The sequence below is a fragment of the Pipistrellus kuhlii genome, unplaced genomic scaffold (genome assembly GCF_014108245.1).
Source record: "Pipistrellus kuhlii isolate mPipKuh1 unplaced genomic scaffold, mPipKuh1.p scaffold_m20_p_3, whole genome shotgun sequence".
In the NCBI taxonomy this organism is placed as follows: Eukaryota; Metazoa; Chordata; class Mammalia; order Chiroptera; family Vespertilionidae; genus Pipistrellus; species Pipistrellus kuhlii.
Window position 1 is genome coordinate 68,525,082 of NW_023425529.1, and position 12,582 is coordinate 68,537,663.

General features: G+C 48.9%; 2 protein-coding genes across 2 annotated transcripts in view; both read left to right on the forward strand.

Moving 5' to 3' along the window:
• Positions 1 to 219: 219 nt before the first annotated feature.
• On the forward strand, positions 220 to 3,706 carry LOC118729528 (sodium-dependent phosphate transport protein 2B-like). The gene is made up of 4 exons (XM_036457042.2): positions 220 to 263; positions 526 to 743; positions 849 to 2,660; positions 3,368 to 3,706. The coding sequence occupies exons 1-4, from the start codon at positions 220 to 222 to the stop codon at positions 3,445 to 3,447; spliced, it is 2,154 nt and encodes a 717-aa protein (XP_036312935.1). The 3' UTR covers positions 3,448 to 3,706.
• Positions 3,707 to 6,479: 2,773 nt separating this feature from the next.
• LOC118729529 (sodium-dependent phosphate transport protein 2B-like) overlaps positions 6,480 to 12,582 on the forward strand; it is a 9,445-nt gene continuing 3,342 nt past the window's right edge. Inside the window, exon 1 of the mRNA XM_036457043.2 lies at positions 6,480 to 6,602. Coding sequence (XP_036312936.1) covers positions 6,480 to 6,602 — 123 coding nt within the window. The remainder of the gene's footprint in view (positions 6,603 to 12,582) is intronic.

Here is a 12,582-nt window from a genome sequence, read left to right on the forward strand (position 1 = left end):
GTATTATTTATATTTTATTGTGGCAGCAAAAAGTCTAGTTCCTGCCTTGAAAGTGACACATACGACTATACATAATTTTTATTTATTTATTATATTTGTAAATTGTACTTATGTCGAAATTTAAAAAAATACATTACAATACTATTTTTGCGTTCTAAGAAAATTTTTGTTGCTCCAAATAGATCAAATTTTTAATCAAGACCCCCGCTCGACCCATAAATGGCGTCCCGCTTTACCAATGTTCAAATCTGGTCACCTTATTTGTAACACTTGTGTGTGAGTCAGACTAGCTTGATCAGATAGAGTCCTCTGAGCAAGGGGGGAGGGTAAGAACAGCCCCAAAAATAAGCCCCAAAGTCAGATTTCTAAGCCTGAGGACAGGATCTAATCCACTCTAGGAGGGGGCTGCAATAATAGGCTTAGGGAGTCCCGCCCTAAGGAGGAGCTGGGCTGAGTACATATAAAAAGGCTCACATACTGCAGTGAACACTGTCTCCTGGCTCATTCTGGCTTCTCCTTCCTCAGAGAGCAGCTCTTCCAGATCGCAGCCTCCCAAGGCCTGCTGGACCCAGACTCCAAGGAGAACAGGAGGGAGAGGACTTCAGCCTCTTGGAAGATGGTCAGAGCTACCAGGGCTCCTTGGCCTGAGGCGGAAACGGCCCAGCCCAACCCAGATGAATACGTGGGAGGCATCACCAGTCAACAGCCCCCCACAGATGGAAAAGGAAAAGAGCCCAACAAAGGTAAGTGCCGCTCATCCAACCCCAACGGGTCTCCTGTGGGCACCCCAAGAGACATCAGGCTGATCCCCCGCCTTTCTCCATGACCTTTGTTGTTTGTTTGGCCAGGTGGTGCGGGGACCACTGAAACCAAGATTGAGCTTCAGCCATACCACTCCACCGCCACCCAGAGGGAGGAGCCCACCCACGTCAAAGACCCCTGGGACCTGCCCGAGCTTCAGCCCGAGGGGACCAAGTGGTCGGAGAGAGACGCCAAAGGGAAGGTTCTGTCCATCCTGAAAGGGGTCGGGAGGTTCCTTCTCCTCCTGGGCTTCCTCTACCTGTTTGTGTGCTCCTTGGATGTTCTGAGCAGCGCCTTCCAGCTGGTTGGAGGGAAAATGGCCGGGAAGTTCTTCAGCAACAACTCCATCATGTCCAACCCCCTGGCGGGCCTGATGATCGGGGTGCTGGTGACCGCCTTGGTGCAGAGCTCGAGCACGTCCACCTCCATCCTCGTCAGCATGGTGGCCTCCTCACTGCTGTCGGTGCGGACTGCCATCCCCTTCGTCATGGGGGCCAACATCGGGACCTCCATCACCAACACCCTGGTGGCGCTCATGCAGGTCGGAGACCGGGATGTGTTCAGAAGGGCTTTCGCAGGGGCCACCGTCCACGACTTCTTCAACTGGCTCTCCGTGCTGGTGCTCCTGCCCGTGGAGGTCTCCACCCACTACCTGGAGGCCCTGACCAACCTGATGGTGGACTCCTTCAACTTCCAAAGTGGAGAAGATGCCCCGGAACTGCTGAAGGTTATCACCAAACCCCTCACAAAGCTCATTATCCAGCTGGATAAGAAGGTTATCAACCACATTGCCATGAACGACCCAGCAGCTGAGAACAAGAGCCTGATCAAGATTTGGTGCAAGACGCTGACCCGCGTGACCCAGATGAATGTCACCGTCCCCTCGATTCAGAACTGCACCTCGCCCAACCTCTGTTGGACAGACGGCTTTCACACCTGGACCATGAAGAACGTGACCCGCCGGGAGAACATCGCCCAGTGCCAGCACCTCTTTGTGAATGCCAGCCTTCCAGACATTGTTGTGGGCATCCTCCTTCTGGTCACCTCCGTGCTGGTGCTCTGTGGCTGCCTGGTCATGATCGTCAAGCTCCTGTCCTCTGCGCTTAAGGGGCAAGTAGCCGTTGTCATCAAGAAGACCATCAACACGGATTTCCCTTTCCCCTTCTCCTGGCTGACCGGCTACCTGGCTATCTTAGTCGGGGCAGGCATGACCTTCGTCGTGCAGAGCAGCTCGGTGTTCACGTCCACTCTGACCCCACTGATCGCGGTGGGTGTGATCAGTGTGGAGAGGGCGTACCCGCTCACGCTGGGGGCCAACATCGGCACCACCACCACCGCTCTCATGGCCGCCTTGGCCAGTCCAGGCAAGACCTTGAAGAGCTCACTCCAGATCGCCCTGTGCCACTTTTTCTTCAACATCACGGGGATCCTTCTGTGGTACCCAGTCCCATTCAGCCGCCTGCCCATCCGCCTGGCCAAGGGCCTGGGCGACATCTCAGCCAAGTACCGCTGGTTTGCAGTTTTCTACCTGGTCACCTTGTTCTTCCTGTTCCCGCTGTCCGTGTTCGGCCTCTCGCTGGCTGGCTGGCCGTCACTGGTGGGCGTGGGGGCGCCCGTTGTCCTCGTGATCCTTCTGGTGCTGCTGCTCCAGCTCCTGCAGGCCCGCTGCCCCCGCGTCCTGCCAGAGGTGCTCCGGACCTGGAGCTTCCTGCCCCTGTGCCTGCGCTCCCTGCAGCCCTGGGACGCCGCCCTCTCCCTGGCTGCCAGCTGCTGCGTGAGGAGCTGCTGCAGCTGCAGCAAGTGCTGCCTGGTGCCAGAAGAGGAGGAGGACACCAGGATCCAGATGCCCGAGTCCTTTGGTACCATGTCCTTGGGCAGATTTTAACATTGGTAAATCCGGACACCATTGACATGGGGGAGAGGTTCTTGATTAAAAATTTGGTCTATATGGAGCAACAAAAATTGTCATAGACCGCAAAAATTGTATTGTTATATATATTTTTTAAATGTCAACCTTAGTACTGTTTACAAATATAAATAAATAGAAATTATTTTTATAGTATTTTATTCTTTGGCATATTTCTCATTTGAGTGAATTCTTTTTTAAGTAGATTGCTGTCGTTGTTTAAAAGGTCATGAAATTTTTCACAAGAATTTGTAAAATTATATCTCACATAAAATGGTTTTCAAAGTCTCAACACTTAGTTGTGATTTCTCTGATGTCCACACTTTATTTACCGTAGGAAAAAATACGTTCACTTGTAGCGTTAGTTCCTGGTAAGGACAGCGTGTATTCCACAATTCTAACAACTGATCAACAATACCAACTTTGATCAACAATAAAAAACTTTGTGATTATTTAAAGTTTAACATTACAAAATTAGCAAAATAATATGAAACTCATATCCTGGCTAAGTGGCACATGGCTGCCAAAAACACTATAATCCCTTCCTGTTCTCCCGCTGTTCCCTAGCTTGTCATGCATTCTTTCCAAAAATCGGGACTTTTTAAAAACTCTGTGGGACGCGGGGCAAATTGTTAAAAATGGGGGCTGTCCCACCAAAAGCGGGAAGTCTGATCACCTTACCCAAGTCCCAACAGGATACCCTGCACACAAACACCACCTCCAGCCTCACAGCCTTGTAGGGGCTGCCCTGAGGCAGGCGGAGGGGCCCCAAGTCTCCCTTGCTCCCTCCTTGGTTCTGCAAGGCCATTCTCCACTTTGCTGAGAAATGGCATCAATATCAGCTCTGACTCTAGTTCCCCTTTGCGAATGTGTCAGCCTCCCTGGTCGCTCTGGCTCTGCCCCAGCTCCCCGGTTCTCCCACTCCCCGGAAGGTGCAGAAAGAATTAGACAATGACACCTGGCTAGATAAGGATCCCCTCCACCCATCCACCCACTCCTGTCCACAGCAGGACCTATTCTCAGATGTAACCATCTTCTGAAGTCCCAAGGGAGGAATTCATGGAAGGTTCTCAAAGATGCCCACACCTATGCTTTTCTCATTGTGATAAAATTCTCCTTCACCAAAGCCTGGCTGCAACCCAGAGTGGCTGCCTGCCAGGCGTCCTCTCCCCAGAGCAGGCCAGTTCAGGGCAAGAGGCCTTGGAGGACACAGGCATGGGCCTTTCCCTCTTCCCAGTGCCCCGAAAGACCCCCTCCGCTGGACATGCCTGGCTACTCTGAGCATTTTACCTGCTGAGTCTTTTAGTTTGACCCACCTGTTGCCTCTTGAGATCAGGTGTCAGCAGAGTCCGTCTGTGTATCTGGGGGTCCAAGGGGTGTGCTCCTTCTTGCCCCTCAGGCTCTCTGTGCCTACTAGAGCTCCAGCTGTATTTACCCCTTTGCCCTCCACACTTCTCACCTCTAGTTCTCCCTGAAGAGGAAGCTTCAGCCAGGTTCAGGGAGGCAGAGCTATGCCACAGTGCATCTGTCATGACAGGCCGGGACAGGACGCCAAGCCCTCCTCTGGCCTTCCCCTGTGTAGATACCAGTTCCCTAAAGAAGAGGCATTTATATGCCATATTTACAGCCATGCACCTGTACAGCATTTTTTTAATTTATATAATAATGGTAGCAGGACTTGTGTGGGACTCTCATTTGGAAATGTCAAGGGATACAAGACTCTGTATTTTGTGATGCTGGATTTTCAACATGCCTCTGTTAGCCCTGCATGTGCCTCCCTGTGAATATGAAAGCTAAGTTCGCTAGGGGCTGCGGCTCTCTTTGCACTCTGCAGATTGGATGCTTGTACCTGTATTGATTGTATTTTTTTTAACTGGTTGTGGGAAGGGATCAATCTCTCCCCCTCAACCCCCTCCAAGAAAAGGTAACTAAGTCGATGTTTCCTCTAAAGCATAATATGCAGAAAGTCCTCTTTTCTATAAAAACACTGCTAAATTTACCAAATAAGCAGCACTGCAAGGACTGATTCTACTTCTGAAATAATAAATTTGTCTAACTTTTATTTTTTATTTTTATTTATTTATTTAATTCAATCTTTATTGTTCTTATTATTACAAAGGTTTCTCATATCTTCCCCCCTCCACCAGGTTCCCACCCCATCTACTGCCTACTCCCCACCTCCCATTGTCCTCATCCATAGGTGCACAATTTTTGTTCAGTCTCTTCCCATATCCACCACTCCTCCTTTCCCTGAGAACTGTCAGTCCACCCTCCTGCCATATCTCAGACTCTACTACAATCAACAGCTAATATTGTTCATCAGGTTTTTCAATCTCCTTTTTTGTTGTTGTTGTTGTTTTAATTAATAAACTTTTACACTTCTAAGAATAAATTTTAAAATCTAATAATTTTAAACCTTGTTTTTTTTTTCTGCCCAGGAAATTGAGAAGCAAACTTGCTTACATGTAAACTTGCCCTTAGGCTATCAAAAGGTGTAGCCATTCAAATGTAAATGAACACATTGTTTAAAGATAGCTGAGGGTTGGAATTGGATTACCTGCTCTGGGTGGGAAGGACTTGTCCTCACCTTTCTCCATTAAAATTAAGGTGTTAGCTTTAAAACCTCTTTTTGGCAAGAGACCTTAAACGTTCAGAGCTTTACATTTTTCAGATAGTACATCAGTTACTTAGCATTTTCTCAAATCAATAATACCTCCACATGCCCAAGGATACACTTCACACAAAAGACATTTCCAAATAGATCAACCAACCTCATCCAGACCCCACACAAGGCACTCACAGATCAACACCCCAGCGCTATACTAACTCAACACATCCAGATCTAAGCCTTCATCACTTGATTCAGCAGACCCTCAAGTTCCCCCTAAAGTTTCCAGCCATGTCTGAGAGGCAGCCCTGTGGCATGGGCAGGCGAGGAGCAAGCTGTTTCGGGCTTGGGCTACTCCGGGCCTGGCCTCTGTTGCTCTGGTCCACTTCACAACCAGCTGTTCCGGGTCTGGCCACTGCCGCTCCCAGCCTGGCTGCTGCTGGTTCAGGCCTGGCTGCTCCTGACCTGGCTGCTCTGGGCCTGGCCTCTCTAGGTCTGGCTGCTGCTGTTCTGGTCCCGGCTGCTCCCGGCTTGGCTGCTCCCAACCTGGCTTCTCTGGGCTTAGTTGCTGCTGCTCTGGACCTGGCTGCTCCGGACCCGGTTGCTCCGGGCCCATCCGCTAAGGGCCTGGTCGCTCCCAACCCGGCTTCTCTGGGCTTTGTTGCTACTGCTTTGGGCCTGGGTGCTCCCAACCCGGATGCTCTGGGCCCAGATGCTCTGGGCCTGGCCTCTGGTCCACTCCACAACCAGCTGTTCCGGGTCTGGCCACTGCCGCTCCCGGCCCGGCTGCTGTTCCAGGTGTGGCTGCTACTGACCCGGCTGCTCTGGGCCCGGTTGCTCCAGGCCCAGCTGCTCTGGGCCTGGCCACTCTAGGTCTGGCTGCTGCTGCTCCGGGCCTGGCTGCTCCTGACACTGCTTCTCTGGGCCCGGCTGCTATGGGTCCGGCCACTCCAGGCCTTGCCAATCCCAACCTGGCTGCTCCAGGCTTGGTTGCTGTTGCTCTGGACTTGGCTGCTCCCGACCCGGCTGCTCTGGGCCCTTGCCGCTCCGGGCCTGGCCGCTCCTGACCTGGCTTCTCCTGGCCTGGCTGCTCCCAACCCGGCTGCTATGGGCCTGGCCGCTCCAGGTCTGGCTGTTGCTGCTCTGGGCCTGGCCGCTCCTGGCATGGATGATCCGGGCTTGGCTGCTGCTGTTCTGGGCCTGTCTGCTCCTGACACAGCTACTCTGGGCCCGGCTGCTCCGGGCCTGGCCGCTCTGGGCATGGGTGCTCCTGTCCTGGCCACCCTGGTTGGCCCCAGGCCTGGCTGCCACTGCCCCAGGTCTGGCTGCTCCAGGCCTGGCTGCTGCTGCTCTGGTTATGGCTGCTGCTGCATGGGGGCCTGGATGCTGCTGCTTCGGGCCCGGCTGCCACTGCCTTGGGCCTGGCCACTCTGGGTCTGGCTGCCGCCATTCCAACATTCTGTCCTTTTTTTTTTTAAATGCATTTATGTTGCAATGTTGGCTGCTGAGTTGAGTTCTGTCTTAGTCTTCGATTTTTCAAGACCTTCTTTGTATTTTTTCTTAAGTAATTTTACTATCTTTTTCTATAACTTGATTTCTTCACATTGAAAACTTCTTCAGTTTCTTCCTTCTTGTCCTGGAAGCTCAGCAGGCTGGCCTGCAGGACCCCTTTGTTCTCTGTGGCCTCCTGCACAGCTTCAGCCTGTTGCTGGGGTCAGTTCTGCCCAGGAAGCAACCCCTGGCCTTGGCTCCGTGGCCCGAGAATGCGGTCGAGGGCCCAGTGGCACTCCCCCGGAGCCCCATCACCCGGCTCGTTGCCTGAGCCTGGCTGGCCGGTGTCCAGCAGCAGCTCCTGCTCCTCATCACGTTCCTCCCAGTCTGGAGCTTTTTTCTCCTTCCCGCTAGGGGAGTCTAGCATCAGAGTCAACACACTGTCCTCTGAGTGCAATGTGTGCAACTTCAGGGGCTCTGCCCCTCACCGTTCCCCTGGGATTCCGCCTCACAGCCCTATCTACCTTTGCTTGAGCCTGGGTCCCCAAGGATTGGCCTAGAACTGGGGTTCAGAGCAGTCGGAAATGGGGCTCAGCACAGCTGGAGGTTTTGTTTCCTTCCCGGCAGGGCAATCCAGCATCAGAGTCAACATTCTGTCCTCTGTGCGCAATGTGCACGACTCCAGGGGCTCCACTTTTCGCCGCTCCCCTAGGATTGTGCCTCACAGCCCTGTCTCCCCTGCCTGAGCCTGGGTCTCCAGGGTCTGGCCCAGAACTGGGGCTCAGCGCTACCGGTTCTGGGGTTCAGCCCAGTCTGGGGCTTTTATTTCCTTCCTACTAGGCAACGCCAGGCAGGCACCCAGTCTTCTCCTCCTCTCCGGCTCTGTCCTCTCTGCGCACACACGCAGCATGTCTCAGTACCTTAGGATTTTTCAGCTCCTCTGATTTTCCTTCTGGTTTTCTCTTTCCTTCTTGTTGTAGAATTTCCAGTCAGTCGACAACCTGTAGCTCTGGGCAATGTCCATTTTATATTTTAGTTGTATTCGGTTGAAATTGTTGTGTGCAGCTGCGGTTAGGTGTTTACCTGTGCAGCCATCTTGGATCCTCCTCTGATTCTAACTTTTATTATTTTATTTTTTATTTTTAAATATATTTTATTGATTTTTTACAGAGAGGAAGAAAGAGAGGTCGTTAGAAACATCAATGACAGAGAGTCATCGATCAGCTGCCTCTTGCATACCCCCTACTGGGGATATGCTCACAGCCAAGGTACATGCCCTTGACTGGAATTGAACCCGGGACCTTTCAGTCCCCAAGCCTACGCTCTATCCATTGAGCCAAACCGTTTTCGGCTTCTCTAACTTTTAAAAGTTCCAGGGGAAGTGGAGGAATAAAAGCCACATGATTTTTATTTTTTTTTCACTACATTGGAAGAATAATGCAAATACCAGGCTCAGTTAAAATGAGTTCCAGTTCTGATTTGAAACACCAGAAATAAAGGGAGAAGTACAGGTATATTTTCTTTTTTTTTAATATGTTATTGATTTTTATACAGAGAGGAAGAAAAAGAGATAGAGAGTTAGAAACATCGATGAGAGAGAGTCATTGATCAGCTGCCTCTTGCACACCCGCTACTGGGGTTTTCCCCCAACTAAGGTACATGCCCTTGACCGGAATCGAACCTAGGACCCTTCAGTCCCCAAGCAGACGGTCTATCAGGGGTGTCGAACTCAATCAGAGAAGGGGCCAAAATCTAAAATCCAGCCTAAATCGCGGGCCGAATGGTTTACTGAACAGTCATAAACTGACAATGTTAACCAGAAATGTGAATTTAAAATGAGTGGAACAATCTTTTCCTTAACAGTGCTGTTAACCAACTCACATGCTATCAATCAAAACAGTAATATTGGTATCAAGCAAAACAGTAATATTGGAATGTACCTAAAATGCTCATTGTTTTGTTTTCTGGCTAGATTTCTGACACCGTTTTCCCCGGATCAATGAGTCAATGTTCGGTTTTATTTCTTGGGCTGTAGCAACCCGCAAAACAGCATGGAGGTTGTCATCGGTAATGCGTGATCTGTGCTTGTTTTTGTTCAGATTCATTATTGAAATCATCTGTTCACAAAGATAGGTGCTCCCGAACATGGATAGAATACGGGCAGCATGAAGTCGGAGCTCTGGCATTGAGTCAGGGGGCAGTAGAGGGTAGAAGTCCTCAATTTCAACATCCTGAAACCTTGATTTCAGGCCACTGTCAGACTGAAGCTCGATTATCTCCATCTGAAGGTGATGGGGCACATTGTTGACATCAACTGTAAAAGGATTGGCAAAGATGTCCAAGCCTGAGTGCTGTGTTCTAAAGTCAGAGAAGCGCCGCTCAAATTCACTTAGTAAACGGCTAACTTTGGTAGCCAGCCGACTACAAGGAAAAGTACCAGAAATAGTGGTTGAGATACTCAAACAAACGGGAAAGTGGGCAAGATTGTCCTGTTCCAGTTGGGACTTCCATAGTTGAAGTTTACGCTGGAATGCTGTGATCATGTCAGACATCTTCGTGATGACTTGTTTGCATCCTTGCAGCTTCAGATTCAGTTGGGCGAGATGCTCGCATATGTCACACATCATAGCAAAATCACATAGCCAGGCGGGATCCGACAGTTCAGGCAAGGGCTTTCCTTTACTTTCCATGAAAAAAGCAATTTGTTCTCTGAGCTCAAAAAATCTTTTGAGGACTGCGCTCTTGCTCAGCCAACTTACTTCTGTGTGCTATGGCACGTCTCCATGCTCTGCACCCACCTCCTGTAAAAACTGCTGGAACTGGCGATGATTCAGGCCACGTGCCCGTATAAAGTTAATAGTTTTAATGACTGTGGTCATTATGTCATTCATGTCCAGAACTTTTCCACACATAGCCTCTTGGTGGATAATGCAATGATAAGTAATCAAGGGTGTGTGGCAGTGACTTTTTTGCATTCTTTCCTTCATTAGTCCAACCAAGCCTTTCTTTTCTCCGCACATTGAAGGTGCGCCATCGGTAGTTAGCCCCACCAACTTTTCCCAGGGTAATTTAAAATTATTTATAGATTTCTCCACAGCCTCAAATATATCTCTACCAGTCGTCGTCCCATGCATGGCAGCTACATCCAAAAGTTCCTCAGTGACAGAGAGGTCGGTCTTCGTAGCACGTACAAAGATGGACAGCTGCGCTGTATCAGTGTTGTCTGTGCTTTCATCGATAGCAAGTGAAAAAGCGAGATACCTGCATGCCTGTTCGGCCAGCTGTGATGATAGATTTCCTGAGAGTTCTTGAACTCTATCTGCAATGGTGTTTCTTGACAAACTGACATTTTGAAAACTCTGTATCTGGTCTGGGCATACTTGCTCACACACTTTTAGCATGCATTGCTTCAAAAAGGCACCCTCTGAAAAACACCTTGAAGTACGGGCAATTTCTTCAGCCACTATAAAGCTTGCTTTCACTGCAGCATCATTTTTCGCTGTAGCCTTTGTAAACATTTGCTGCTGTGATTGTAGTTTGCCTTTTAGTTCTTTAACAATTTTATGCTTTTCTTCCAAAGTATATTTGCCATACTTAACATTATGTTTGGTGTCAAAATGACGACGTATATTGTACTCTTTCATCACCGACACTGTCTCATAACACAATATACACACTGATTTGCCCTCTCTAAGCACAAACATGTATTCATTTTCCCATTTGTCATTAAATTGTCTGCCTTCAACGTCAACTTTTCTTTTCCTGGACATTTTGGGATCAATATTGGCAGTAAAAGATGCAGTTTATTGGAAATCTGCGTTAGAAGGAAAAAGTTGAAAACTGCACAGGGATAGCTTGATTTGGCAGATGGAGTGGAGAAAAAAAAGTCAGTCAATAAATGCCTGGCTGGGTACAGATAGCAGATTCTGTTGCGATTTTTATGCCTGCACTTTATGCCAGGAAATGGCAGCTTCTGCTGTGTATTTTTTATGCCTGCACACTCACTCTCTCCTCTGCTCTGCCACCCGCACAACCACATCGGATGCTGGACTATAGATCATGCCTCCTGAATCTCGCGTGACTTGTTATCTATGCGCATGCGTAATAGATAGCAAGTAGGGCGGCCGGCAAGGCAGCCGGCGAGATCAAAAGCCTCCTATGTTACCGCGAGTCATTGTGATGGAACGCAGCGGAGTGCAGTGATGACAGCGCGGTGCGGGCCACATTGCAAGGCCTGGCGGGCCAATTTGGCCCGTGGGCCTTGTGTTTGACATGTGTACTCTATCCATTGAGCCAAACCGGTCCCGGCAATACAGGTATATTTTCATGTGTACGTACAGTAACTCATTTTTATAATGAAGACATCAGTATATCCCCCTAAGGATCAATTCAATGCAGGACTGACTAGCCAGCAAGTTGAATACCAGCCAACCAGACCCTCTCCTCACCCAGTCAAGCCGGCCATGCACACTGATGGTACAAATTGCAGCACAACAAGGGCTGGGAAGTTAATGAAGTCAACCTAACACAGCACCAATAACAAACTTTTTCTGTTTTGTTTTGTTTTTTCAAATATATTTTATTGATTTTGTATAGAGAGAAAGGGAGAGAGATAGAGAGTTAGAAACATGGATGAGAGAGAGTCATCGATCAGCTGCCTCTTGCACACCCCCTACTGGGGATATGCCCGCAACTAAGGTACATGCCCTTGACCGGAATCGAACCCGGGACCTTTCAGTTCCCAAGCCGACGCTCTATCCATTGAGCCAAACTGGTCTCGGCAACAAACGTTTTTTGTTTGCTGTATTTTAATCATGAGATTGTGGATAGGAGACAAAATTCATACAATACATTTGTTTGGTTCTTGGTGCCAACCTCACTTTTAATTGCTCAATCATATGTTCCTGAATTTCAGAACTTTGTGAAGGAAGCATAAGACCCTCCTGGAAACTAGCAACCAGTACTACTACTACTATAGGATCCAAACCATTTTCATTTCCTTTTTGTGAATAATCTTATTACAGGAATCCAAGCACTTCTCAGATGTCTGGAGGGGAAAAAAAGAGAAAGAAAGGGAGACAGACAAAACAGATGGACGGACCAATGCCAAAGGCAATGGCAGCCACCAGCCAGAGACACATACATTATGTCCACCTTTGAAAGTCCCCACCCATGAGCTCTAAAACCCAAATGGGACACAGAACCAAAGCTCACATCCTGGCTGTGTGTCACACATCTGAGTGCAGAGGAAAGTTTGCACTAGGGAGAAGCTTGCAGGCAAACAGAAGGCTGGGCCACCCTATCCCATGATCATGAGGCTTAAGCTATAAAGAGACTGAGCTAGTGAGATGAAACCTGCATAGGATTCTGTTAAAAAGGTCACTACATAGCTTACCTAACACAATTGCCAAGAAAAGAGGTTTATATTCCTGTATTTTACTTTTCCCATCACTCAATTTCTTTGCTGGTATCCTTTAACCTTCCAGGAGGGTTGCAATTCATGATTAAAAACAAAACTATCTCCAAAACCGGTTTGGCTCATTGGTAGAGTGCCAGTCTGCGGACTGGAAGAACCCAGGTTCGATTCCGGTCAAGGGCATGTACATTGGTTGTGGGCACATCCCCGGTAGGGGGTGTGCAGGAGGCAGCTGGTCGATGTTTCTCTCTCACTGACATTTCTAGCTCTCTATCTCTCTCCCTTCCTCTCTATAAAAATTCAATAAAATATCTTTATAAAAGACAACAACAACTATATTTCATTTATTTAGATTGGGTT